We start from the raw sequence: 25,886 nt of genomic DNA, 5'->3' as shown, positions 1-25,886 counted from the left end.
AAAGTTCTCATGTTGGGTTTAAATCCGGACTAGTAGATGGACTGTCCGACTATGGGATTCCTGTCTGTCGAAGATAGATAAGAGGTGATTAGCAGCTTTATTTGGTGATAACTTAGATTGCTAACAAATTATTCGTATATCCAAGCGGGCTCATATTACAGTTACAGTAATTGAAGAATTAGAGACACTCCTTGTGTACACCGATGTGGGGTCTGATTAATTTCCGTACTGTCTTCTGACACTTCAGTCCTATAGTCAAAATAAACTGTTCATTAGAATTCCGCCCAGCGAACGGATGTATGCCAGAATTACTGAAACCGATCTAGTTTTCCCTGTTTAAACTTCATTTCGACGCCGACGCCGAAAATCAGCTAACCATACTCATAAATCCCACACATGCTCTCCATCGAAGGCTATACTCCCCTATATATGGGCACGATTGACATGTGCTTTACAATGGCATTTCTTAACTGCAGTTCTGTGTGACGCAAGAGTATGTCTTACATATTTGCTAGTTATCGGAAGCCTTAAATTGGCCACTCGTTCCAACGAACGTAAGTTTTGTTATTTAGTTTTGCTCCGAATTAATAATTTGGAGCCGTCTAACAGAAAAAAGTCTGCTTGTACTATTCGTTACATCATAAACCAGCAAACAATTTCAGGGAATCCATACTCACTATAAAAGTGTGTGTGTGTGTGTGTGTGTGTGTGTGTGTGTGTGTGTGTGTGTGTGTGTGTGTGTGTGTGTTCCAGGTCGTCTTCCAAACCACTAATTATTTCAACCAAATTTCGTACACACTCCTGATTGTCAGGCAACAATCACTGTGGGGTAAGAACCACCTACCTATCATAGTTCAGAAGATATGACATCATAAACAATGAGATGCTGAAAAACTACCGCATCATGCATGACATTTAAATTTATTTAGCTGACAGTATCCACATACAGTATGCCGCTGAATGAACTTACACAAATATATCAATGGTCGTCGCGTAGTTAAAGAGATACAAAGACATGAACATTAGACACGGAAGAATAGCCGTGCCATGCACCATTTTTTAAATATTCGTTCTTTATCATATGATACACCTGCAATCGAGTCAACTTAAGAATACCGTGATATCTGGCAGCGCTTTTGACAGCTTAAAGTGCGAAGCGCAAACGGCTGTAGGCGAAAAAGATAGCAGTCTATATAGCTGTGAAGAGGCGTCGTCGTGGAGACGGTTATATAATCGTGTTGTATACAAGGGAAGCAGGTGCTCGCAGCGCGCAGAAACTGCCCGGGATCATATATCTTAATTTAGATACTGTACTTATCTATTTGTACATTATGCACATTTGTTTGTGTGACTGTTTCACAGTTTCAAAATATGTTTTCTTTTCGTTTCTAGTAGAAAATTGACAAAATGAATACCTGAGAAATATCAGGTTTGTCATTTAGTTTCGCGGCGTTTATTTTTTTGGACGGATCTAACTGTTGGCACGCCGTAAAATAAGATCTCTCTTGACTAGTCAGTTACTGATCACACTGTTCACAGATACGTCCCTCCAAAGAAACTATAGTGATTTGTTTACATTCATCATGATCTAAATTGCACAGCAGTTCCATATCTGATGCAATTTTTGGACGGGGGCAAAACAGTGGGGACGACGGAAAACTAGCGAAAAAGGTGTAGACAGGTTTCGGCCGTGACTGGAACTCTGTCGGGTTGCTGGAGACGTCAACATTAGGAGCTGAGAAAGTCGACTGGTAGTGTTTTCGCGCGGCTGGCGCGCTGCCCTACTACTCTTGGTCCTGGAACGGCTGCGGCTCCAAATCCGTCCGCTCAGTTTGGCAGCAGACTTGTTTATCGTATCGTGCGGCGTCCGTCGCCGCCGTGAACTGGCGTCTTTTCGCAGCCAGCCCAGTGCATCCCGTCGGATGAACTGAGATACTGACTGATACAGGGTGTTTCGTTTAACCGCTGTCGTAATGGAGCACGTAACAAACAAAGCGGATATACGAGGTGTGATTAGAAAGTTTCAAGAATGGGCTTGTAATTGTACAATGGTGGTAATTACATGCTACTGTGATGCATCTCCTTCAAAATAGTTCTCTTCTGACTGAACAGACTCCAACGGTGTCTCCACTTTGGGAAACAACCCTGGAAATTTTTTCCTGAAGTGTGTTAAGGACGCTCTCCGTATTTGCCTGGCTGTCTTCAATCGAGTCAAATCGCGTCCCTTTCAGTGAAAATTTCAGTTTAGGAAACAGGTAGAAGTCCGTAGGGGCCAAATCAGGGGAATATGGCGGTTGTGGAAGCACAAGATTTTGAATTTGGTCAAAAATTCAACGATGGAGAAGGCACGATGAGCTGGAGCATTGTCATGGTGTATCAACCAACTCCTGTCTTTTCAGAACGCAGACCTTTTCTTCCGCACTTTTTCGTGCAAACGCTCAAGGACATATTAGTAGTATTCCTGGTTAACTGTCCGTCGTCCAGGGGTAAATCCATGGTGCACAATACTGGTAGAATCGAAAAAATCACCAATGTCCTCACCTTCGACCGACTTTGCCGTGCTTTTTTCGGTCGTGGTGAACCTGGAGTCATCCGCTGCGAAGACTGCGCTTTGGTTTCAGGATCATACCCATATACCCACGATTCGTCACCTGTAATTACCCTATTTAACGAATCTGGGTCATTTTTCGTTCGATTAATCAGTTCTTGGCACATTTCAAGTCTGTATTGTCTCTGGTCACTTGACAACACTTTTAAAATGAATTTTGTACACACTCGACGCATGTTTAGATCTTCAGTTAAAATTGACTGAACTGCATAGAAATTATTTAAATCTGTTGAACCAGAAAAAAAAAACATTTGACTGGCTCATACAGTTATCTCCAAAAGCTGTTTTTAATAGTTCGCAAGTCTCAGAAGCTGATTTCCTAGTTTCAAAACAAAATTTCACACAAATTCGTTGCTCCGTTTTTACGTCCATTTTCACGCATTCGGAATCCGGGAACAAGCCCTAACAGACCCGCACTCAACCAGCTGCCACAACGAACAGAATAAAGGAAACGCAGTTTCCTATCAGAGGGCGTTCAAGGATAAGGCAATGACTCACTTCCCACCCTTAGTGTACCTGCCCGCCGAACCAGTAAGCAGTAGCGGATCCATTCATAAAACTTTCCAATCCTTCGTGTAATCATTGACTGTTACGTAATGCAGAATCTTTGAATTTAGCTCGCAGTTTTTCTTATATGTAATGAAAAGTGCGTTGCATATGGCGGGAATGTAGACCTCGTGCTACGCTACAGAGTGCAGTACTGCTCACAACACCCGACTACTTAGGTGGTGTCACTAACGCACGCCTTTGTGGCTGCGCTCGATTCGGAGGTGAGCTGGTTCGAAAAAATTTTCATTGCCAGTACTTTGCCGGCAAGGAGGAGAGGTGCTGGCGTAAAGTTCGTGATCACCATTCTTCACGTCAGTGAGCTCTCTACAGTGTTTCATGACGTGATGGCATGTCACACTATTGATGGTGATCCGTCAGTGGGATGGGGACTTAAGCCACTGTGGACTAATAGGTTGTCCGTGATGTCGTACGACTACGGCTGACCGACCAATGAAGCTCGTTCATTGTAGCCGAGAACTTCTGAGACACGGCTGGCAAACAGTGCTGGGATCCATAAGCCTGATAACGTTGACATATTCAGATAAATACGTTGGTTACACAATATCATAATTTGACAAGACGGAGGAAGAACCAACAGCTGCACTCACTTGTCAGCTAAGACAATTTTTTTAAAAAATAGTACACTTCTGTCGGTGATAACCAAGAACCACGGTGTCAGTACTGAGTGCCCCAAGGGGCTTACCACTCTTTAGTGAGTTCGTGCTTGGCTACTCCAGGGCCCCAGCATTTGCAACACATCTTCCCTCTATGTGCTGCATATCTATCCTCCTGCTAGTCTTTTTTCTCTCCCTTGAGAAACATGTCTTGGATATTTTCTGGAATTCATTGTGAAGTTTCGATAGCCCAGCATCGGCGCAGTCCTTAGTCTGTTTTTTCCTTCTTTCTCCATCTCCTCCCCTCTCTCTGTTTCAGCGTTTGATGTTTCTTCTTCCCTGTGCGCTCCTGAAGGCATCCCACACGTTTGCTGTGTAACCGGTGACTGGGAAACGTATAATTCCAAGCCTCAGGTCGACAGGGACAGGTGGTTGCCTGAGCAGTTACCTTCCCCAATTGCCAATTGGTCGATTTGTCTGGAGATCGGGACGTGTGAACCGAAGTGTGAACCATCACCTCAGGCAGGTGCGCGCCCCCTCTTAGGGAACCCCCTGTCAGAAGGAGCGCGCCATATGAGACGTTGGCAATCACGGGGAACTTGTCGCAATGAGCCAGTCATCTTCATCGGTGTACATCTACTAAACGTAAACGGAATGAAGCTAACGATTCAACGGTTTTGCCAGCTGCACGTCAGTTCCTCATGGTGTCACGCACTGTAGGAGGTTACGATTTTCAAGACCATCAACTGCGTACAGCTTTGGCTGCATGGCTATCCTGCTCCTTGTCAAGACCCATTGTCTCCTGAATTTTTTGCGTGATGTTACTTACACTCGACTGCCTGATGGTCTGATCGAGGGGAAATCCAACATTATCTCTCTGATCAGGGCGTCACTACAATACATGTTGTTGTTGTGGTATTCAGTCCTGAGACTGGTTTGATGCAGCTCTCCATGCTGTTACTTTACTATCCTGTGCAAGCTTCTTCATCTCCCAGTACTTACTGCAACCTACATCCTTCTGAATCTGCTTAGTGTATTAATCTCTTGGTCTCCCCCTACGATTTTTACCCTCCACACTGCCCTCCAATGCTAAATTTGTGATCCCCTGATGCCTCAGAACATGTCCTACCAACCGGTCCCTTCTACTTGTCAAGTTGTGCCACAAACTCCTCCCCTATTCTATTCAATACCTCCTAATTAGTTATGTGATCTACCCATATAGTCTTCAGCATTCTTCTGTAGCACCACATTTCGAAAGCTTCTATTCTCTTCTTGTCCAAACTAGTTATCGTCCATGTTTCACCTCCATACATGGCTACACTCCATACAAATACTTTCAGAAACGACTTCCTGACACTTAAATCTATACTCGATGTTAACAAATTTCTCTTCGTCAGAAACACTTTCCTTGCCATTGCCAGTATACATTTTATATCCTCTCTACTTCGACCATCATCTGTTACTTTACTTCCTAAATAGCAAAACTCCTTTACTACTTTAATTGTCTCATTTCCTAGTCTAATTCCCTCAGCATCACCCGATTTAATTTAACTACATTCCATTATCCTCGTTTTGCTTTTGTTTATGTTCATCCTATATCCTCCTTTCAAGACATTGTCCATTCCGTTCAACTGCCCTTCAAAGTCCTTTGCTGTCTCTGACAGAATTACAGTGTCATCGGCGAACCTCAAAGTTTTTATTTCTTGTCCATGGATTTTAATACCTACACCAAATTTTTTTTGTTTTTGTTTCCTTTACTGCTTGCTCAATATACAGATTGAATAAGATCGTGGAGAGGCTACAACCCTGTCTCACTCCCTTCCCAACCACTGCTTCCCTTTCATGCCCCTCGACTCTTGTAACCGCCATCTGGTTTCTGTACAAATTGCAAATAGCCTTTCGTTCCCTGTATTTTACCCCTGCCACCTTCAGAATTTGAAAGAGTATTCCAGTTAACATTGTCAAAAGCTTTCTCTAAGTCTACAAATGCTAGAAACGTAGGTTTGCCTTTCCTTAATCTAGCTTCTAAGATAAGGCGTAAGGTCAGTGTTGCCTCATCTGTTCCAACATTTCTCCAGAATCCAAACTGATCATCCCCGAGGTCGGCTTCTACCAGTTTTTCCATTCGTCTGTAAAGAATTCGCATTAGTATTTTGCAGCTGTGACTTATTAAATTGATAGTTCGGTAATTTTCACATCTGTCAACACCTGCTTTCTTTTGGATTGGAATTATTATATTCTTCTTGAAGTCTGAGGGTATTTCGCCTGTCTTATACATCTTGCTCACCAGATGGTGTAGTTTTGTCAGGACTGGCTCTCTCAAGGCCGTCAGTAGTTCTAATGGAATGTTGTATACTCTGGGGGCCTTGTTTCGACTCAGGTCTTTCAGTGCTCTGTCAAACTCTTCACGCAGTATCGTATCTCCCATTTCATCTTCAACTACCTCCTCTTCCATTTCCATAATATTGTCCTCAAGTACATTGACCTTGTGTGTACCCATTATATACTCCTTCCGCCTTCTTCTTTGCTTAGAACCGGGTTTCCATCTCTTTTTCTCCAAAGGTCTCTAATTTTCCTGTAGTCAGTATCTATCTTGCCCCTAGTGAGAAGCCTCTACATCTTTACATTTGTCCTCCACCCATCGCTGCTTAGCCATTTTGTACTTCCTGTCGATCTCATTTTTGAGACGTTTGTATTCCTTTTTGCCTGCTTCATTTACTGTATTTTTATATTTTCTCCTTTCATCAATTAAATTCAATATTTCTTCTGTTATCCAAGGATTTCTACTAGCCCTCGTCTTTTTACCTACTTGATCCTCTGCTGCTTTCACTACTTCATCCCTCAGAGCTACCCATTCTTCTTCTACTTTGTTTCCCCATTTCTGTCAATTGTTCCCTTATGCTCTCCCTGAAACTCTGTACAGCCTCTGGTTCTTTCAGTTCATCCAGGTCCTATCTCCTTAAATTCCCACCTTTTTCCAGTTTCTTCAGTTTTAATCTACAGTTCATAACCCATAGATTGTGGTCAGAGTCCACATCTGCCCCTGGAAATATCTTACAATTTAAAACCTGGTTCCTAAATCTCTGTCTTACCATTATATAATCTATCTGAAACCTCTCAGTATCTCCTGGATTAGGATTCTTCCATGTATAAAACGTTCTTTCATGATTCTTGAACCGAGTGTTACATATTAATGCTCTGTGCAAAATTCTACCAGGCGGCTTCCTCTTTCATTTCTTAATCCCAGTCCATATTCACCTACGTTTCCTTCTCTCCCTTTTCCTACTACCGAATTCCAGTCACTCATGACTATTAAATTTTCGTCTCCCTTCACTACCTGAACAATTTCTTTTATTTGATCATACATTTCATCAATTTCCTCATCCTCTGCAGAGCTAGTTGGAATATAAACTTGTACTACTGTAGTATGCGCGGTTTTCGTATCTGTCTTAGCCACAATAATGCGGTCACTATGCTGTTTGTAGTAGCTTACCCGCACTCCTTTTTTTAAATTCATTATTAAACCTACTCCTGCATTACCTCTATTTGATTTTGTATTTGTAACCCTGTGTTCACCTGACAAGTCTTCTTCCTCCTGCCACCGAACTTCACTAATTCCGACTATATCTAACTTTAACCTATCCATTTCCCTTTTGAAATTTTCTATCCTACCTGCCCGATTAACGGATCTGACATTACACGCTCCGATTCGTAGAACGCCAGTTTTCTTTCTCCTGATAAAGACGTCCTCTTGAGTAGTCCGCGCCCGGAGATCCGATTGGGGACTATTTTACCTCCGGAATATTTTACCCAAGAGGACGCTATCATCATTTAACCATACAGTAAAGCTGCATGCCTTCGGGAAAAATTACGTCTGTAGTTTCCCGTTGCTTTCAGCCATTCGCAGTACTAGCACAGCAAGGCCGTTTTGGTTAGTGTTACAAGGCCAGATCAGTCAGTCATCCAGACTGTTGCCCCCCCTGCAATTACTGAAAAGGCTGCTGCCCCTCTTCAGGAACCACACGTTTGTCTGGCCTCTCAACAGATAACCCTCCGTTGCACCTACGGTACGGCCATATGTATCGCTGAGGCACGCAAGCCTCCCCACCAACGGCGAGGTCCATGGTTCATGAGGAAGGTACAGTACATAGGGTAATGAAAAGGGTTGATGTAAACTTAGTGCGTAGACGCCCTCTTTCTCACGTTTGGTCAAGTAGTGATACCATCGAAGATTAAGGCAGGCTATGCATTCATCACGGTACGACCGTATATACGAAACCCAATGTGTTGCTACCAGTGGCAACGTTACAGCCACTCTTCCGTGTCGTGTCGAAACACGGCCAAATGTGTTGTTTGTGGTAGTGATGCTCACGAGGACGATTGCCCACTTCCTTCTCACTGTATTATTTGCAATGACGACCATGCAACCCCATCCTGAGAATTTCTCGTGTATCTCGATGATTGAGCCGTTCAGGATATCTGGGTGAAAGCAAAAGAATCTTACACTGATACTCGGAAGTTGTTGGCTAGTCGAAAGCTGTGCATTTTACCACCTGGCCCCTTTATTACCGTTCTTGCTACGCCTTGCTCCATGAAGGACACAGCCACATACACTTGCGACCGCCATTTAAGTACTGCAATTATGAAATCGCCCAGTATCACGGTAGCATACCTGTCTCCTGCATAACCAGTCACCAAATCTTTCCCGCTGGTTGGCAGTTTGCCTGCTACACTACCGGCTGGCTCACAACTAAAAAAGGAACACTCTCTCGCAGACTTTTTACGTCTCTCCAGCCAACGAATGTCTGGATCGTCTGCCTGCTCTAAAGGCTCCAAGAAATCGAATAAAGGCAACCGTTACTCAATTCGGAGATTGTCCTCAACGATGTCGCATCATGGTAGACACACAACCGACCTCCTTTCTTCCTACGGTTTTACTGCCCTGGAGTCCGCCGGCTGATCTAGGGAGAATGTCGACGCTTCTATAGATTTCATGGAACAGGATCCTCAGCAGTAAGTCTTCGTGGGCTGGCACTTGGCAGTTGCCGTGGTGACAGCCCTTTATTAGTGCCCTTCTTCTCTTTCCCTACTACAACTTTTCTCCAATGCAACGTTCGTGGCATTAAATACAAAAAGGAAGAATTACGGCTGTTCTTGGGATTGCAGCGTCCGGTTGTTTCCTGCCTCCAAGAAACCACTTTTTTCTGCTCGACATCTTTAACGCCCATCATCCCTTTCAGGCTCTTCGAGAACCTGTTGAAGAAGTTGCTTCTTGGCTGACCTCAGTTAACTCACCTTCATCTGTCTTAACACTGGACCACCCATCTTCCTTTCAGGCTCCATGCACATGTATTCCCATTTGAACCTCTCGTTCTGCACTACCCAACTTGCCCGTCATCTTGAGTGGTCCGCTCTCTGAGATGTACTCAAACGCTCATTTTCCGTGCGCTATCGTTTGCTGACTCTCACCCACTTGCATGTAAACCCAACTGGCAGCTTTCTAAGGCTGACTGGAGGCTTTACTTCTCCCTGACGACCTTCAACAAACTATATTTCCCCAGTTGTGATGACCAGGTAGAGTACCTCATGAACATTTTCATTGCCGCCGCAGGATGTTCCATACCTTGCACTACTTCTTCACTGTGCCATGCTCCGGCCCCTTGGCGGGCTGAGGCAAGCCGTGACGCGATTCTGCTCTCAAAATTTGCAACCACCATCGTATGATGGCGTTAAAACAGTTGTGTGCGCAGTGTCGTCGTATTTTCTGGATAGCAAAAATAGTAGCTGGACTTCCTTCACTGGTTCTTTTAATATTTTCGCTCCTTCTGCCTGTTCGGGACCAAGGTCCATTCACGTGACCATAGCAGATGTCATTGTGGACCCTATTGCTATCTCCAACACCTTGGGCCGCTCTCCTGCAGAAAATTGGAAACAAGTGGAGAAGGCTTGTATGATATCCTTCTCTCAGAATCACGAATGCTACAATGCTGCTTTCACCGTAAGGGACCATTCTCTCACCTCATCTCCCGGCCCCAGGGCCAGACGATGTTCACATTTAGATTTTACAGCAACTTTACATTACGGCAAGCACTTTTTTCTTCGCATTTGGCCAGATGGCACGTTTCCCAAACCAAACTGTCATACTCATACCTACGCCCAATGTGGACAAACAACTTCCTTCGATCTGCCGCCTCATTTCTCTCACCAGTTGTGTTTGCAAGGTGATGGAACGTATGATTCATGGCCGGCTGCTATGGTGGCCAGTCTCGCAATCTACTAATCACTGCACAAAGTGATTTTGCGCACACCATGCTGCAGTTGACCATCTCATCACTTTGTCAACCCATGTTATGGACGGTTTTCTGTGGAAATACTAGACTGTGATCTGGAGAAAGCCGATGACACCTGTTGGAGTACTGGTACCTTCGTTACTCCATACATGTGGATCTTCTGATACCGCCTGCCCAGTTTCCTTCAGGAATTTTTACGGCGGTTTTCAAGATATGTCTGGATTCGGCCTTGTCTGACACCTTTATCCAAGATAAGGGGGTGCCTCAAGGCGACGTTCTCTTTGCTATTATCATTAGCCCCAGTATGGACTGTATCCCACCAAGCGTCTTCGGCTCCCTTTTTGTCGACGACGTTGCGATGTATTGCAGTTCTCTACGGACTTACCTCCTTGAGCGGCGTCTTCAGCGTTGTCTAGACGGTCTTTACTAATACGGCATCCACAATGGGTTTTGCTTTTCCAATGACAGAACAGTGTACACGAAATTCTGGCGGCCCAAAGGCTGTCTTCCACCGCCTTTATATCTTGAGCGTATTCCTTTTCCATTCGCTGAAATTACGAAATTTCTGGGGCTCATGATTGATAGGAAACTTCCTTGATCCTCCCATGTACCTGATCTGACCACACACTGTACTCAGTCCCTCAAAGTCCTGTGTGTCCTTAGTGGTACATCTGGGGGAGAGGATGGGATCACCCTCCTCTGTTTATAACTATCCCTTGCGCATTCGAAACTAGATACATAGAGGTATTCCGTTTATTCATCTGCACATCCATCCATCTGACGTGAATCCACCATTGTAGAATAAATTTGGCTACTGGCGTCTTCTGCACTAGGCCGGTTGAGAGCCTCTATGCAGAAGCTACCGAACTACGACCATCGTACTGGAGTGATGTCCTTCACAGTGGATACACATTCAGTTTTGTCTTTCATGCCCAGCTACCCATTCTATGCCCCCTTCCTCGATCACTCCCCCGACCGACACAGTAGGGCACGCCCTTCTTCCACTGACGAAACAGTTTGTATGAATTTCTGGCGGGGCAATTGGTTTCATCCACCATCTTTACATCTTGGACCTGTTGCCCTGCCTTTCGTTGAAACTGCGAAATTCCTGGGACTAATGCTCGATAGTAAGATTTCTTGGACCTCGCACGTGACTTACTGGCAGCCCACTGTATGCGGACCCTCAGTGTCCAACGTGTCCTCAGTGCTACTTACTGGGGCGCAGATCGAACCACCCTCCTCCATTTGTACTGGTCCCTTGTCCGATCGAAACTCGACAACTGGTGTTTCGTTTATGCATCTGCACATCTGTCCCTCTTACGCCGTCTCAGTACTATGTGTCATCGTGGCATCCGTTTTGTCATCGTTTGGTCATTGGCATCTTTCACACCAGCACTGTTGAGACTCGGTATGCAGAATCTGCTGAACTTCAATTGTCATACTGCCGTGCCTTTCTCCTCAGCAGATATGCATGCCGTTTCTGCCATGCGTGGCCACCCATCCTCTGCCTCCTCCTTCGAAGACTACTTTGTTTGCTAGTATGGGGCACGTCCCTCTTCTGTTACCTTCTGGAGTTCGCTTTCGACTCTTGCTCCGGCAGCTTAACTTCACGCTACCTGCAACTTCCCCGCTGGGTGTGAACCCTTCACCACCTTGGCTTCGTGCGGCGGCCCATGTTCACCTGTTCCTTCCTTCGCTTCCTAAGGACACTACTCCACCCCCGCTCTATCGCCTTCAGTTTCACGACCTTCGCATGGAGCTTTGTGGTGGTACCTTTTTGTACACCGATGGCTCTCGGACTGACCGTGGTGTCGGGTGTGCCTTCGTCATTGGCACCGATGATTTTTGGTATCAGCTTCCGGAACACTGCTCAATATTTACAGCAGAGCTCTTCGCTCTGCTTCAGGCCACGCAGTATATCCGACGACACATGCAATTCAATTGCGTTATCTGCTCCGACTCTCTGTGCCCTTCAAAGCCTGTGTGTGCTGCACACCGTCCATCCCTTAGTGCAACGGATGCAGGAAAACTGTCACTTGCTCCCTCTTGATGGAGCCACTGTGACGATTATGTGATCCCTGCTCACGTCGTTCCGACAGGAAACGAGGTCGCTGACCCTGCTGCCAAGGCTGCTGTCATCGTACCTCAGTCCGCTCTTTCTTACATTCCGTCCGATCGCTATGTTGTCTGTCACGTAGCGTCACTTTGGCATGACCCGTGGTCCTCCCCTCATGGGAACAGGCTCAGGGTTATTAACCTCTCCCAGCGACTTGGACGACCTCCTCTCGGCCCTCTCATCGCGAGGAGACCATTTTAGTTAGGTTGAGTGTTGGGCACTGTCATTTTAGCCATCGCCATTTGTTACTTGTGATTCCCAACCACTTTGTGCTTATTGTCATCAACCTTTGACCGAATGCCCTTTTTATAATCACTTACTTTCCAGTGTACGTTTGCGGGGGCTGTCGATCGTTTTATGAGTCGTAGCATTGTGGCGAAGGACATTTAGTCTTTTGTTAGGGGCCTCCGCTGTCTCTACGGCGTGTTTGTGGACCTTTCTCCATCGGAGGCCCTCGTTTTTAGCTCTTTCCTTCCGTCGATTGGGCGTAACGTATAATTGCTTCTAACCACATCTTATTGGTTTTCTAACGTTATGACTTGGACGATTATGCCCTCAGTTTTTTTGCGCCCCAAAGCATAAACAAATCAGTGCTGAGCATCCCACCAGAGATAAATTTATGATCTTATGTTCATGGGGATATGCACGAACGAAAGAAGTTTGAGTACCTTAGAGAATGCTAGCCACCTAGGGTGAACATATGGTTGAAGGTGTTCTTCTCAATTTTGATTTTAAATTGAGTTTCTAGACTATTTTTAAACAGTATTATTGAATGTAAAATGTCTCCTATCACGTATTCAATTAATCTGATCACACAAAAATGGTTCAGATGGCTCTGAGCACTATGGGACTTAACATCTGAGCTGATCAGTCCCCTAGAAGTTAGAACTACTTAAACCTAACAAACCTAAGGACATCACACACATCCATGCCCGAGGCAGCATTCGAACCTGCGACCGTAGCGGTCTCGCGGTTCCAGACTGTAGCGCCTAGAACCGCACGGCTACCCCGGCAGGCCTGATCACACAGAATTAAGGTATTTGCTTCGCTATGATAGCGTTTCCACGTTGCTTCCACACTCGCGTCGTATGCAACTTTCAAGCATTGTTTCCTGTCGATGTTGCAGCGGTGATATCTCTTGCCTTGCTCATCGACCTGTACCCATTCACAAGCTTCTATGCGTAGTTTGTTATTAAGTGTGAAACACACCTAGACACAAGGAACAGGCGCTCCCTCGTACCGCCTACGTCGGAACAATACCCTTTCTTTGGGAAGCCTGCGTCAGCCGGCCGTGTGCAGCGTACACGTGCCAATGCCGCTGCATGTTTTGGGATTAATCTGCGGCATGAGGTCGTATACGGCCTTGCGACTAGTCCGACGAATACGGTTCCAGTGGCCGCCCAGCCTTCAGCTCGACGGGTTTCTTTCTGCTCTTGAGGGCGTGTAGACTATGTGCTGGCCCTGTGTTTACCCCCTCCCTCCTCTCACCATAATGATTTATATATGTACTCGTATAAAGGCGTTGCTTAATGTTGTTACCAAAAGTTCTTGACCACTTTGCCTCATATTTTTACACAATACTAAAAAATAAATAACGTTTGCATGGGCGTACGAAATATATAGGATGAGTCACAAGTTTTACCCCCGGTTTCTGGAGGGTATTCCTTACATTATTTGGAACCAAAAATATAAATAAAGTAATGGGGTCAGATCCATAATTAAGGAGCTACAGTAATTGGAAAACTCGGAAATGGCAGGAAAAACTTTTATTGTAGGATTTCACTATCAAAAATGCACATAATAATTAAAACAATTTTGTAGCAGCCTTTTGCATTCAGAGTGGATTTAAAGCAAGTGTTCAAAATTTGCTCCCTGCGCTTGAAGGCAAAAGATTCGCATGGGAGTGAACCGCGCGAGTAGCATTTCGTAATTTCACATGCCCATTCCTTATTGACGTTGAGGCATCGAAAATGCGTTATAGCAATTCTTCGTACACGATGTCTTTCATCAACCCCCAGATGCAGTAATCTAGGGGAGTTAAATCTGGGGATCTGGCAGGCCAGTTGATAGCTGTTACCACATGGTGGAAGCGTGCAGGTGCCCCGTCATGTTGGACGTACATGTAGCGCCGTGATTCCAGAGGATGATCATCAAGAAGCTACAGTAGCTCTTCTCGTAAAAAGTTACCGTACATCTGACCATTTAAATTTCCCAGGAGAATAAACGGCCCCAGAAACTGGTCACACCCAACACCACTCTAGACATTGTCACTGAATGTGCGTTGAAGTTGAGATACTCTCGTGGCATGGGATTTTCGTCTGCCCAGACATGCATGTTATTTATGCCATCTCTTGTAAAGGTTGCCTCGTCACTGAAGATTATGAAGTGATAGAGCTGCCGATTGCCATTTAACCAGTTACAAAAGTGCAAACGGTTGGCACAGTCATGTGGCTCTAAATAGTGAGTTTTCTGCACATGAAAAGGATGCAGTCCATTCACATGAAGAATCCTACATACCTTAGACTGTCAAACGTTCCATCGGGTAGCCAGGTGTCTTGTACTTGAACGAGGACTGCGCTCTACTGAATTAAGAATGTTTTCTCTCTTCTTGAACGTCACGATGTCTTTAGGAGTGAATACGAATACTGAGAAGACTACCAGTTTCTAGCAATGTTCGATATCTCTCACAAAATGTTTTTGCACTCTAAATTCTACGATCAGGATGCCGACGGTGATATTCGGCGACAGCATTTCCACCACCGAAGCCCAAAATGTACACATCTCCATACTCCTGCGGTGAAAACTTGTACGGCATCGTAAAGTGTACTGTACACAGGAGACAACGGTGAACAGTGACTGCAGTATCAACAACGTGGTTGTTACGCAAACTTACCATTCGCTACACTCGTCTAGCGCTCCATACACCGTGGCATGTTTCGGAACTCTGTTGTAGCTCTTTAATTAATTATCTGATCGCATTACTGTGTTTACATTTTTTTTGTTTCAAGTAATCTAAGGAATAACCTGCAGCAACCGGGGAAAACCTCCGGATTCACCCTGTATACAAGGAGAAACGGTGGTAGCAAATACCTCGAGAAGTTCTGGGCAGATTTACTTCAAATTTTTACAGATTGTTAGCAAAAATCGAGAAAGGTGCTTGAACAAAATTTACTTTGAATTTCTACACCATGTTCTAATATTATTACTGATATAGGCTATAAATTTCCTTTTAACAATCTTTGGGTTTCGGTTAAAACTAATTGCGCGGAGGGAAAATGATGTGCTATGAAAGTGTGCAGTTTCGTTTACATTTCCACAGTCAGTTTTAGGTATGATAGTGGGGAATTTAAACCATTAGGCAAATGGTTTCACTCGCATATATTCTTAATAGAGGATGTTAATAAATTAGTTATACATTTATTGTGAAAAGGATACATAACCTACAGAAATCTTTGATATAGCACTGAATGCACTATATCTTAGTTCTATCCCAACCTAACACTACTATTTCGCGACATACTCGCTAAGTGACATTCGTGAATCAGTTATTCCAAATCATCATGTACACATTGTTGTTAATGTTTCATGAATTGTGTTCAGTGACGAAGCCACTTTCCATACCTGCCGTTTAGTGAATAGACATAATGTTCGGGAATTGGTGAGCAGAAACCACATCCCGTGATCGAATATGTACAGAACGCGCCTAAGGTAAATATTGTTTTGCACTGTAAGCTGATCCTTTCTTTTTTGTCGAGTCAACTGTAACGGGCATATCGAATCTTTACATGCTTGAATTTTATGCAATGCCTCAGGAAATGGGAGCAGAATTTATTAGAATGGCGCGCCACCGCATTATCATCGTGAAGTTGTCTAGTATCTCCACAGGAATGTACCGATCTGGATTGTACACGGAAAACAATATCAAGGCCACCACGATCACCTAACTTAACCCCAGTGGCCTTCTGCGTATGGGGTACCGTTAATGGAGTGTGTGTTCGATAGGATTCGGCAGGAAACTGATTACAGATGGCGCATTTGTTGTGCTAAAGGTAGCCACATTGAAAACTCGAAGATGTATTGCACTCAGTGCTGTATCAAACATTTGTGTAATTTATTGACCCTTTACACAAAGGTTACTTTTGTGACATCGATAGCTACGATGCCACAACGTAGGTGTGCTCTGCTAGGTTGGCACTAAGACACCGAAGACAGCGCCCTGTAGCCGGCGCTGTGCAGCTCTACGAGCGCCGTTCCAGATTCAGCCCATTTGAATCCGAGTAGACTACCAAGCAACATTGTTTCTATTTCCTTGTGGGCGACCCCCTAGAGATTTTGCCTGTGTAACTTCTGTGAGCTTGAGACATACGGCTTCGCACCCACGCGCTCCTCAGTGCAGTTATATATTCGTCGTCTTGCTAAGATAAAGGTGATTTAAATTCACACTGCAGTACCGAGAGTTCTGCCTCACCTGCTCCTCCTAGCTTTCTACATTCGGCCTACCCTTCAGTTTACAGCAGAAGACCCACGCGCCGCCTACTAGGCGGGATACCTAAAGTTTTGTACAACTAATTTATAAACGGCCTCCATATAATTTTAAACAAAAAATTGTATACCAACAATATGCGCTTTTGTTTTCTTCCTCGCAGATGGATTTAACAGAAAATATGAGAGTAGTGTCCATAGCTTATTTGTTTATGGTTAGAATACTACTACAGAACCTGAATCATCCAAAACATTCCCATCCTACCCGTCCGCAGATTAAAACTATGCAAAATAGTGCTATTGAATCTACTGTCCTCACGGATCTAGTAGCTGGAGAGATCTCTCTTAACCCCGCACAAGAATCTCACAACCATTTTCCCATTCATTTTAAGCGAAGTTACCTGCCAATTATATTTTCGTTTAGCGCAGAGAGATGAAAGAGAACAACTAGCGGGGAAGGAAGAGATGAACAGAGAGAGAAAGGGAGTAGTTCATGGGCATGGCAGAGAGAGAGGGGAGGGGAAGACGATAAACGAAAATAGGAGTGATGGGGTGGATAGGGGGCGAGGGGGGGGGGGGGGGCAGAAGGTGATTAGGGTGTATACTGCGAAGCACTGCCGGCGTCGCTAGCGCAACATAAACGTTACTCTAAGTTATAAACGCATCCATTAGTCACCTCCTCTCTACAAATACATAGTACACAATTCTCACCTATCTGCAAGCAGAGTGATTGATTAACACGTGGAAAGAACACCTTTTCAGACCAGCATCTGAACCCACCTTGTGGGATATCCCAAGCATTAATGCCTTGAACATTTACTTTTTTACTGTTTATTATGGTGTCACAGTATTGTTCACTGTTACAGGGTGTTTCAAAAATGACCGGTATATTTGAAACGGCAATACAAACTAAACGAGCAGCGATAGAAATACACCGTTTGTTGCAATATGCTTGGGACAACAGTACATTTTCAGGCAGACAAACTTTCGAAATTACAGTAGTTACAATTGTCAACAACAGATGGCGCTGGGGTCTGGGAAACTCTATAGTATGATATTTTCCACATATCCACCATGCGTAGCAATAATATGGCCTAGTCTCTGAATGAAATTACCCGAAACGTTTGACAACGTGTCTGGCGGAATGGCTTCACATGCAGATGAGATGTACTGCTTCAGCTGTTCAATTGTTTCTGGATTCTGGCGGCACACCTGGTCTTTCAAGTGTCCCCACAGAAAGAAGTCACAGGGGTTCATGTCTGGCGAATAGGGAGGCCAATCCACGCCGCCTCCTGTATGTCTCGGATAGCCCAAAGCAATCACACGATCATCGAAATATTCATTCAGGAAATTAAAGACTTCGGCCGTGCGGTGTGGCCGGGCACCATCTTGCATAAACCACGAGGTGTTCGCAGTGTCGTCGAAGGCAGTTTGTACCGCCACAAATTCACGAAGAATGTCCAGATAGCGTGATGCAGTAATCGTTTCAGATCTGAAATATGGGCCAATGATTCCTTTGGAATAAATGGCGGCCCAGACCAGTACTTTTTGAGGATGCAGGGACGATGGGACTGCAACATGGGGCTTTTCGGTTCGCCATATGCGCCAGTTCTGTTTATTGACGAAGCCGTCCAGGTAAAAATAAGCTTCGTCAGTAAACCAAATGCTGCCCACACGCATATCGCCGTCATCAATCCTCTACACTATATCGTTAGCGAATGTCTCTCGTGCAGCAATGGTAGCGGCGCTGAGGGGTTGCCGCGTTTGAATTTTGTATGGAAAGAGGTGTAAACTCTGGCGCATGAGACGATACGTGGACGTTGGCGTCATTTGGACCGCAGGTGCAACACGGCGAACGGAAACCTGAGGCCACGGTTGGATCACCTGCTGCACTAGCTGCGCGTTGCCCTCTGTGGTTGCCGTACGCGGTCGCCCTACCTTTCCAGCACGTTCATCCGTCACGTTCCCAGTCCGTTGAAATTTTTCAAACAGATCCTTTATTGTATCGCTTTTCGGTCCTTTGGTTACATTAAACCTCCGTTGAAAATTTCGTCTTGTTGCAACAACACTGTGTTCTAGGCGGTGGAATTCCAACACCAGAAAAATCCTCTGTTCTAAGGAATAAACCATGTTGTCCACAGCACACTTGCACGTTGTGAACAGCACACGCTTACAGCAGAATGACGACGTACAGAATGGCGCACCCACAGACTGCGTTGTCTTCTATATCTTTCACATCACTTGCAGCGCCATCTGTTGTTGAAAATTGTAACTACTTTAATTTCGAAAGTTTGTCCGCCTGAAAATGTGCTGTTGTTCCAAGCATATTGCAACAAACGGTGTATTTCCATCGCTGCTCGTTTAGTTTTTATTGCCGTTTCAAATATACCGGTCATTTTTGAAACACCCTGTAGCTCTTGTTCGTTTGACACAAAACGGGCTGCTTGCATTTTGCAGAATTTTAGCACGGCTAACGATACATGTTTTATTCCGCGGTGAGGTGTGGAACACGGCGTATGTAGTTGTAGAGATTCAGTAGGCTACATATATGTGCCAGGAGGAATATTCATTCAGAGAGATGACAGGAACGATAATTAGAAGCAAAACCCTTACAGTAAACATGGGCTCTAAAATACATATCTTGAGAACTATGAGCACTTCTGCATCTTAGATTCCGTGAAACAAATCTCTTCTTCTGCAAGTTCTTTGCTTTCAATATTTTGAAAGGTGGTATATGTGGACCAAAACAAGAGAGAAATGTCCAGTAAACATAGTCTTTAAAGTGCATATCTTAACATCGTGTTCATCTTCCCTTATGTTAAATACGCCTCTTCTAATGAAGTGCTCATAACTGTTCAGGTATGCAATTTAAAGCCCATGTTTCCTAGACTTGTTTGCTTTGAATGATCGATCCTGTCGTATGCCTCAATATTGACCATTCCTCCTGGGGCACCCTGTACACGGTTGAGCAAATGTAGTGATAAAATTCCGCGTCGTCGCCTTCAGGTATGCGAGATTACTAGCCCCCACAATACATTACGTCGTTCATTATGGGGGACCATATAATAGAAACAGAATAATTTCGAACAGAACATACGTGATTCATTAATGTTTTGAAATGTTTTCGTAAGTAACCCTAAGGAATACGAGATTACTAGTCTTAACACTCGAAAGCCTTCGTTCTTGCAGGTTGTAATAGACTTCACACATGCTGGAGAAAAAGGAGAAAAAAAAACACGGTAATTTTATCATCAGCTATTACTTTTCGCAGACATCTACGAACTTCATCTGTTAAACTGCTATCGCCGCGATGGTGGTGATTTCACCACCTCAGTGCATATTGGGATTACATGCCTGACCCTACAGTAGTCATGGAGGGAGACTGTAATGCAATTTTTGTATTGAAACTTTATTTGGAAGTTAGTGTAATGTTGAGACATAAATTGTACTTTCACCTAGGAAAGATGGTTTTCCTGAATCATATTTGTCATTCTCGTGTGACCATTAATTCTGTTCCTCAACACTGCTTAACTCTGGCTTAACGTTGAAGAGCAGAGATTATATTCACCATACTCCGCAAATAAACAATAGCTCTGACCTTGTCTATTCTGTTCTTGTTTGTTTCTAACACTCCGGCCTCGTATTCAAAAGCAATTGCTTTTTTAAAATTTGATTGTTCCCTTTACATGGGAGTCCGAGGACTCGAGTAACGTAATTAAGCATGAGGACAAGGAAAACGTGAAAACTATAAATTCGAAGTAATGTTGCAGTAAATTTAAGACATTTTGACTTGGTGGATGCCTTACGCATGTTTGAACTAGGTTACAGTGAGAAACTTTGATCAATGGAAGGGCAACGGAGTATCGATTCAAGTAAGCTTCTGTTACTTTGATCTCGTAACACTATGATTCTTTAGCTGACAATATTGAGAAACTGGTAATGTATTCTTGCCAGCCGGTGTAGAATTTCTCTCTCTCTCTCTCTCTCTCTCTCTCTCTCTCTCTCTCTCTCTCTCTCTTTGTGTGTGTGTGGGTGGGTGGGCGCGCGCGCGCACCACCACTACCCTTTTCCTAGTGTGCACCAAAATACTCATCCGAGATTTTTGTATAACGTGATACAGCTTATATAAATTAGCTTGCTGTTTTAGTTTTTAAAAAGGAAAACTGTGTAAAATAAGATGCGAACGCGTATATCGGGTTACGCAACAGATCAGCCCAGAGGTTTTGCAACTTGTAACTTTCCGCTCATATGAAACCCCGCATTTTGACACTGCATTAACGACGCCGGGAAGATGGGTACTGTTCAGGGACAGTGTGGGCCAGGAAGATATTGTTTTATAATTTTTAAATTAAAGTGTTTACAGACAGTATCTGTCCTCCCATTTCCGGATTTTGTTCGTGTGCTGCTTTTGAGTTAGCGACTGTTGCATATCGTCTAATGTATCAGAATTTAATGGACTTCAAAAATATCTTGAATTTTCTAGCAATAGGTAGTATCTTACAGGGTTCATTATTATGCTATAGCCACGGTCTTCGCGAAGTTTATTTTGTAATATGTAGGCCTATGTAATAAAGTAATGGCCATCCGCAGTTTTCGGGGCGGTTAGATTGTTTTTGTATGTGGTGAATATTTCATATGCGAACGTAGATACCGAATCGAAATAAGCAGACCCCCAGGAACCTACATTCTGACTATTCAAGGCGGTCTTTCAGAATTGATTGTCGCTTCAACCGCGAACAGTCTATTATCTAGGAACCGTGATGTTATCTTGCCGGTCACGAAATAGCGCGGCGTGGCATCTTTGCATAGTGTGTGTTGTCCACGTACGTATTTCTAGTGTCTTCTGCTAGAAGTCCGAAGACTTCAAACCTGTAGTGTTTTTTCTCCGCACGCAGCCAACCTTTTGCGACTAAATTGTATTCTAGGGTAGTGGTCGCCAATCTACGGCCCGCGGTTCTCGGCCGCATTGTATATTAATACGTATCCAGCAGTTAACAACCGCATCCAGAAATGTCCTGCTTCTTAACAAAAATGCTTACAAAGACAGCAGCATTTGAAGATTAACTTAGTTTTAATTGACCGTGAAGAATTCGATTGTGAGCTAAGTGAAGATGACTGCTTGCCTCAGCGGCAGAAGAGTATGTAGCGCCATCGAGGTGGAAGATATGACAGAATGGTGGCGACTTTTAACGATCAGTACTTGGGAACCGGCGACCAACTTACCACGCCATTACTATAGCTAGATAGGGGGCTCGTGACATACTAATTTACGCAGATTACCATTTAATGACAAGTTAAGTACATGTGCTGCCCGAAGTGCTGCCCCATAATGACAGTATTGGCTCTTGGGGAAAAAAGTTTGAGGACCAGTGTTCTAGATCATTGGCGAATGCTGTTTTTATGCTGTGTGTCTGAGCTAGGAAAGAAAGAGGGAGGGGAGTTTCTTTGTGAATGAAGAAATAGTTCTGAAATTTCACGAGAAATAACGAAGGGTACACTGGCACAGGATCCGTTACGTGTTCTGGCTTATTTCTGAATTATAATATATACTTCTATATAGCGAGACAAGATAAGAGTTCGGTTTGGGAATATTCTTCCTGGGGGAGGGGTCTCCGTAGAAGCCTTCCGCCCGCTTCCCCGTCCTTCCGTTGGTTCGCCCTTTATTTCCACCCTCCATTTTACATTATTGACTAAATCAGTGTATACAGCAAAGCATGCCAATGCATAAGGCATAAAACGGTTAATCATCGAAACCGCCTGGAGAGCCTTGCGTGTTACAGCACCGCTCATGGGACGTTGAGGAAGAAACTCCATTTCCCCATTAGCCCGCTGGTTAAACCATTTCACTCTTATTTGGACAGAGTGGGGTTCATGTCCCTGTTCTGACGAATGTTCAAACAGTTTGCTAAAATACACGGTTATTCGTATCTCCATACTATCCCTACTGAACTACTGCTCTCACTGTAATGTCTGTAAACATCGCCACCTCTAAATCACGCTCTCAATTCATCTGCTTTCCGTGTAACATTTACTAGAGTAGCAAAGTGCATGACAGCACGGAACAAATTGAGAGATATATATAGTTTAGTTTCAAACCTAAAACTGAAAATTAGATGAATTCCCAAAGAATTTTTTTTTAAAATTAGTGGTGTAATACACACTATGCAAAACCCCATAACGAATTCTTGCTCTGCAGCTGGGTATGCGCTGGGACACAGCTTTACTTCTGTAAATTTGTGTAGACGGGTTGTTAGTTGGGCTTATTAGACAGGTGTCAGTAGAGCACTTGCCCGCAAAATGCGAAGGTCCCAGGTTCGAGTATTAGTCCATCGTACAGTTTTAATATGCCAGGAAGTTAGGTTTTGCGCATAAAATCTAAATGTGTTGCGTAATTTTGCTTTTTTGTATATGTCAAGCGCTCCAGAACGACTGGCATTATTTACACTCCAGAACGACTGGCATTATTTACACTCCAGAACGACTGGCATTATTTACACTCCAGAACGACTGGCATTATTTACACTCCAGAACGACTGGCATTATTTACAAGTAACGTAGTTTTTTTTATATTTCCTGGTTCCCCACAATGTTATGTATGACATACTGATAGTATCTGCCAAAAAGCGCCCGTTTTAATTCGCCATAAATGTCTGTGGCGAGGACGGTAATTAGTTTACTGCAACAAATGACAATGTATACAGTTATTGAAAAGAAATCATGATTGTGATACCTTCAATAAGCGTGTGTCCAAAGTTAAAAGTACTTTAGATTTACCTTCTCAATACTGCAACTTTTTATTTCAAATCCGCTATTTCCATCAGCTGCTTTGGCAAGTCAGCTTCGGTTTTCCTATAAGGAGTCATGTCTCTGACCATTTATTCATCACTATCAGCAGCAAGACACTGCAGTACGTACATTCTGTTTAATGTCACCCAGTCTTAAGATTTTTCTCAATTCTAAGAACTTCTTCTGTGCTTGACAAGCAGTCTTCTTTCTTCTGTGGAATACCTACATTCACTTCAAGAATAACAAATGTGAACAGAAAGTATTTAATTAAAACACCTCTTCATACTATGTTCTTCATCACAAAATGCGAACTAAAGTGCAGTAGTGCACAAGTGGCCCACAGCTCTTTTGTGGGTGCGTGTGTGGTGCACACAGATCTCTGAGCTAGTGTAGCTTTTCTTCCTTTCTGGGCTGCTACCTATCCTAATTCCTTTCCCTTTGCCCCCTCCCTTGATATTCTTGTTTATTTCGTCCCGGGTATCCTCATGGCATGGTTTTGTCTTGCAGTTTTGGTTTGTTTGCTTTTCCTCTTCCTTCTTGGCTTTGCTTTTTTGGTCTCCCTTATGAATTTGACCTCCACATTTAAATTCGGAATCCGTAGTGTAAGCAAGGCGGGGAAGAACACCCTCTGTAGCGTTTTTGGTGTGAGTTGCTCTTACTCCTCTTCCTCTCATTTCCCCCCTTCCTCTCCCTCCCCCCATAGCCCTTTCGGCTCCTTGCTAGGTCACCAGCTGGGTAGGCAGCCCGTGTGGTGGCGCTGTTACGTACTCGGGTGGTTGAGCCCCTGACACCACAGTGATAACACTGCTGGTATGTGCGCTGTGAAAGCGTAGGAATGGTTGCCTATGATCTCAGGGCATTGGAGCTCCTGCCAGTGACCATCACGTCAGGTGACTATTCCTGTGGCTGCATGGCGCCCACGAGACGAGCCCCTGATCCTAGTGAGTGGTACCAGGGCGGACGTTTGGCATATGAAATGTGTTAAATTCTCTGGCCTCTCTTCTGCAGCTGCATCTCGTCCTAGCAACAGTTCTGTCTCGGTTCCTGTTTCTGCTTTCAGTCTTTCTACCCTTGGCTACCCCATGGGAGGAGGGCCAGGCTCACTGACTTGGCGTGAAACCCTTTCTGTGGTTCCTAGCCTATACCAGGACTGATGGGGAGACTTTTGCCGCCCTCTCTTTTTTTGAACACATTGAGGACAGGTTCGGTGAAGTTGAGTGCTTACGCAAGGTGAGATCTGGCTCCCTCCTTATAAAGTAAACTTCTGCTAGCCAGTCGGCCTCCATCCATGCTTGTGACCACTTAGGACACATCCCAGTGAATATCACTCTTCACAAGTCTCCCAATATGACACAGGGTGTAATTTTTCATAGGGATCTTATCCTCCAATCTCTATGTATGCTGTACACTGATCATCCCTTAGTGCAGCGGGTCAAGTAAATCTGTCACTCGCTCACTCTTTGTTAAGCCAGTGTCATGTTCCTGTGGGTCAGTGATCATCTCGGTCTTCCAGGAAACAGGGCTGTTGACGCTGCTGCCCAGGCTGCCATCCTCGTACCTCAGCCCGCGAGTACCTATATTCCTTCTGGTGATCCCTGTGTCACTGTCTGTCAGGAAGCGGCGGAGAGCTCATCACGACCTGTGTGATAGTAATCACTTCACCATCTTCCTGTCGCTGTCCCAGTGTCAGGCCTACAGACACCTACCCAGATGGGCTAAACAAGGCAGACTGGGAAACTTTCACCTCTGATGTCACCGTTGAATCTCCTCCACACGGTGACATCGATGTGATGGTTGAGCAGGTGACCGCAACAACTGTTTCTGCGGCAGAAAACGCAATCCCTCGCTCTTTAGGGTGTCAGAGGCTTAAGGCAGTCCCTTGCTGGCCGCTGAAGCAATTGAGGAATGTCGGCGATCTCTGCCGCCACATAAGCGGCACCCTTCTCTGGAGCACATCATAGCCTTTAAACAGTTCTGTGCCCGCATTCACCAACTTATCAAACGACGGAAGCAGGAGTGTTCGAAGAGAGAGTTTTCGACCATTGGGTGTCATACACCACCTCCCCAAGTCTGGGTAAAGCTCAAACGTCTTTTCGGGTATCAGACCGCAACAGGTGTTCCTGGTGTTGCTATAAATGGCGTGTTATCTACCAACGCAAACACGATTGCCGAGCACTATGCTCGAGCCTCTGCGATGGAGGAAACCCCCCCCCCCCCCCCAGCTTTATGCACTCTCAAACGGCGCCTGTAAGGGAATCTCCTCCTCATTCACTGCACGCCACAGTGAGTCCTATAACGCCCCATTTACAGAGTGGGATCTCCTCAGTGCCCTTGCACATTGCCCCGACACAGCTCCTGGGCCTGGTCGGATCTACAGCCAGATGATTAAACATATCTCACCTGACTACTAGTGACTTCGCCTTGTCGTCTTCAACCGGGTC

The 25,886-nt window shown here is 44.6% G+C and overlaps 1 protein-coding gene across 9 annotated transcripts in view; it reads left to right on the top strand.

The window, feature by feature from the left end:
• The window catches only part of LOC126273053 (centrosomin-like), a 420,328-nt gene that overhangs the window by 255,525 nt on the left and 138,917 nt on the right, over positions 1-25,886 (top strand). For 2 of the 9 annotated variants that reach the window (XM_049976459.1, XM_049976457.1), the window contains exon 1: positions 20,246-20,531. The exons of 6 other annotated variants lie outside the window; for them this stretch is intronic. In XM_049976459.1, the coding sequence (XP_049832416.1) occupies positions 20,504-20,531 (28 nt within the window). In that variant the 5' untranslated portion in view covers positions 20,246-20,503. Of the gene's footprint in view, positions 1-20,228; positions 20,532-25,886 lie in introns of those variants that run through there. One more of the 9 variants, XM_049976454.1, reaches the window with a different exon arrangement.

The sequence above is a fragment of the Schistocerca gregaria genome, chromosome 5, assembly GCF_023897955.1.
Source record: "Schistocerca gregaria isolate iqSchGreg1 chromosome 5, iqSchGreg1.2, whole genome shotgun sequence".
In the NCBI taxonomy this organism is placed as follows: domain Eukaryota; kingdom Metazoa; phylum Arthropoda; class Insecta; order Orthoptera; family Acrididae; genus Schistocerca; species Schistocerca gregaria.
The sequence above is the reverse complement of the archived record's forward strand: the minus strand, read 5'-3'. Positions and strand labels throughout refer to the sequence as shown.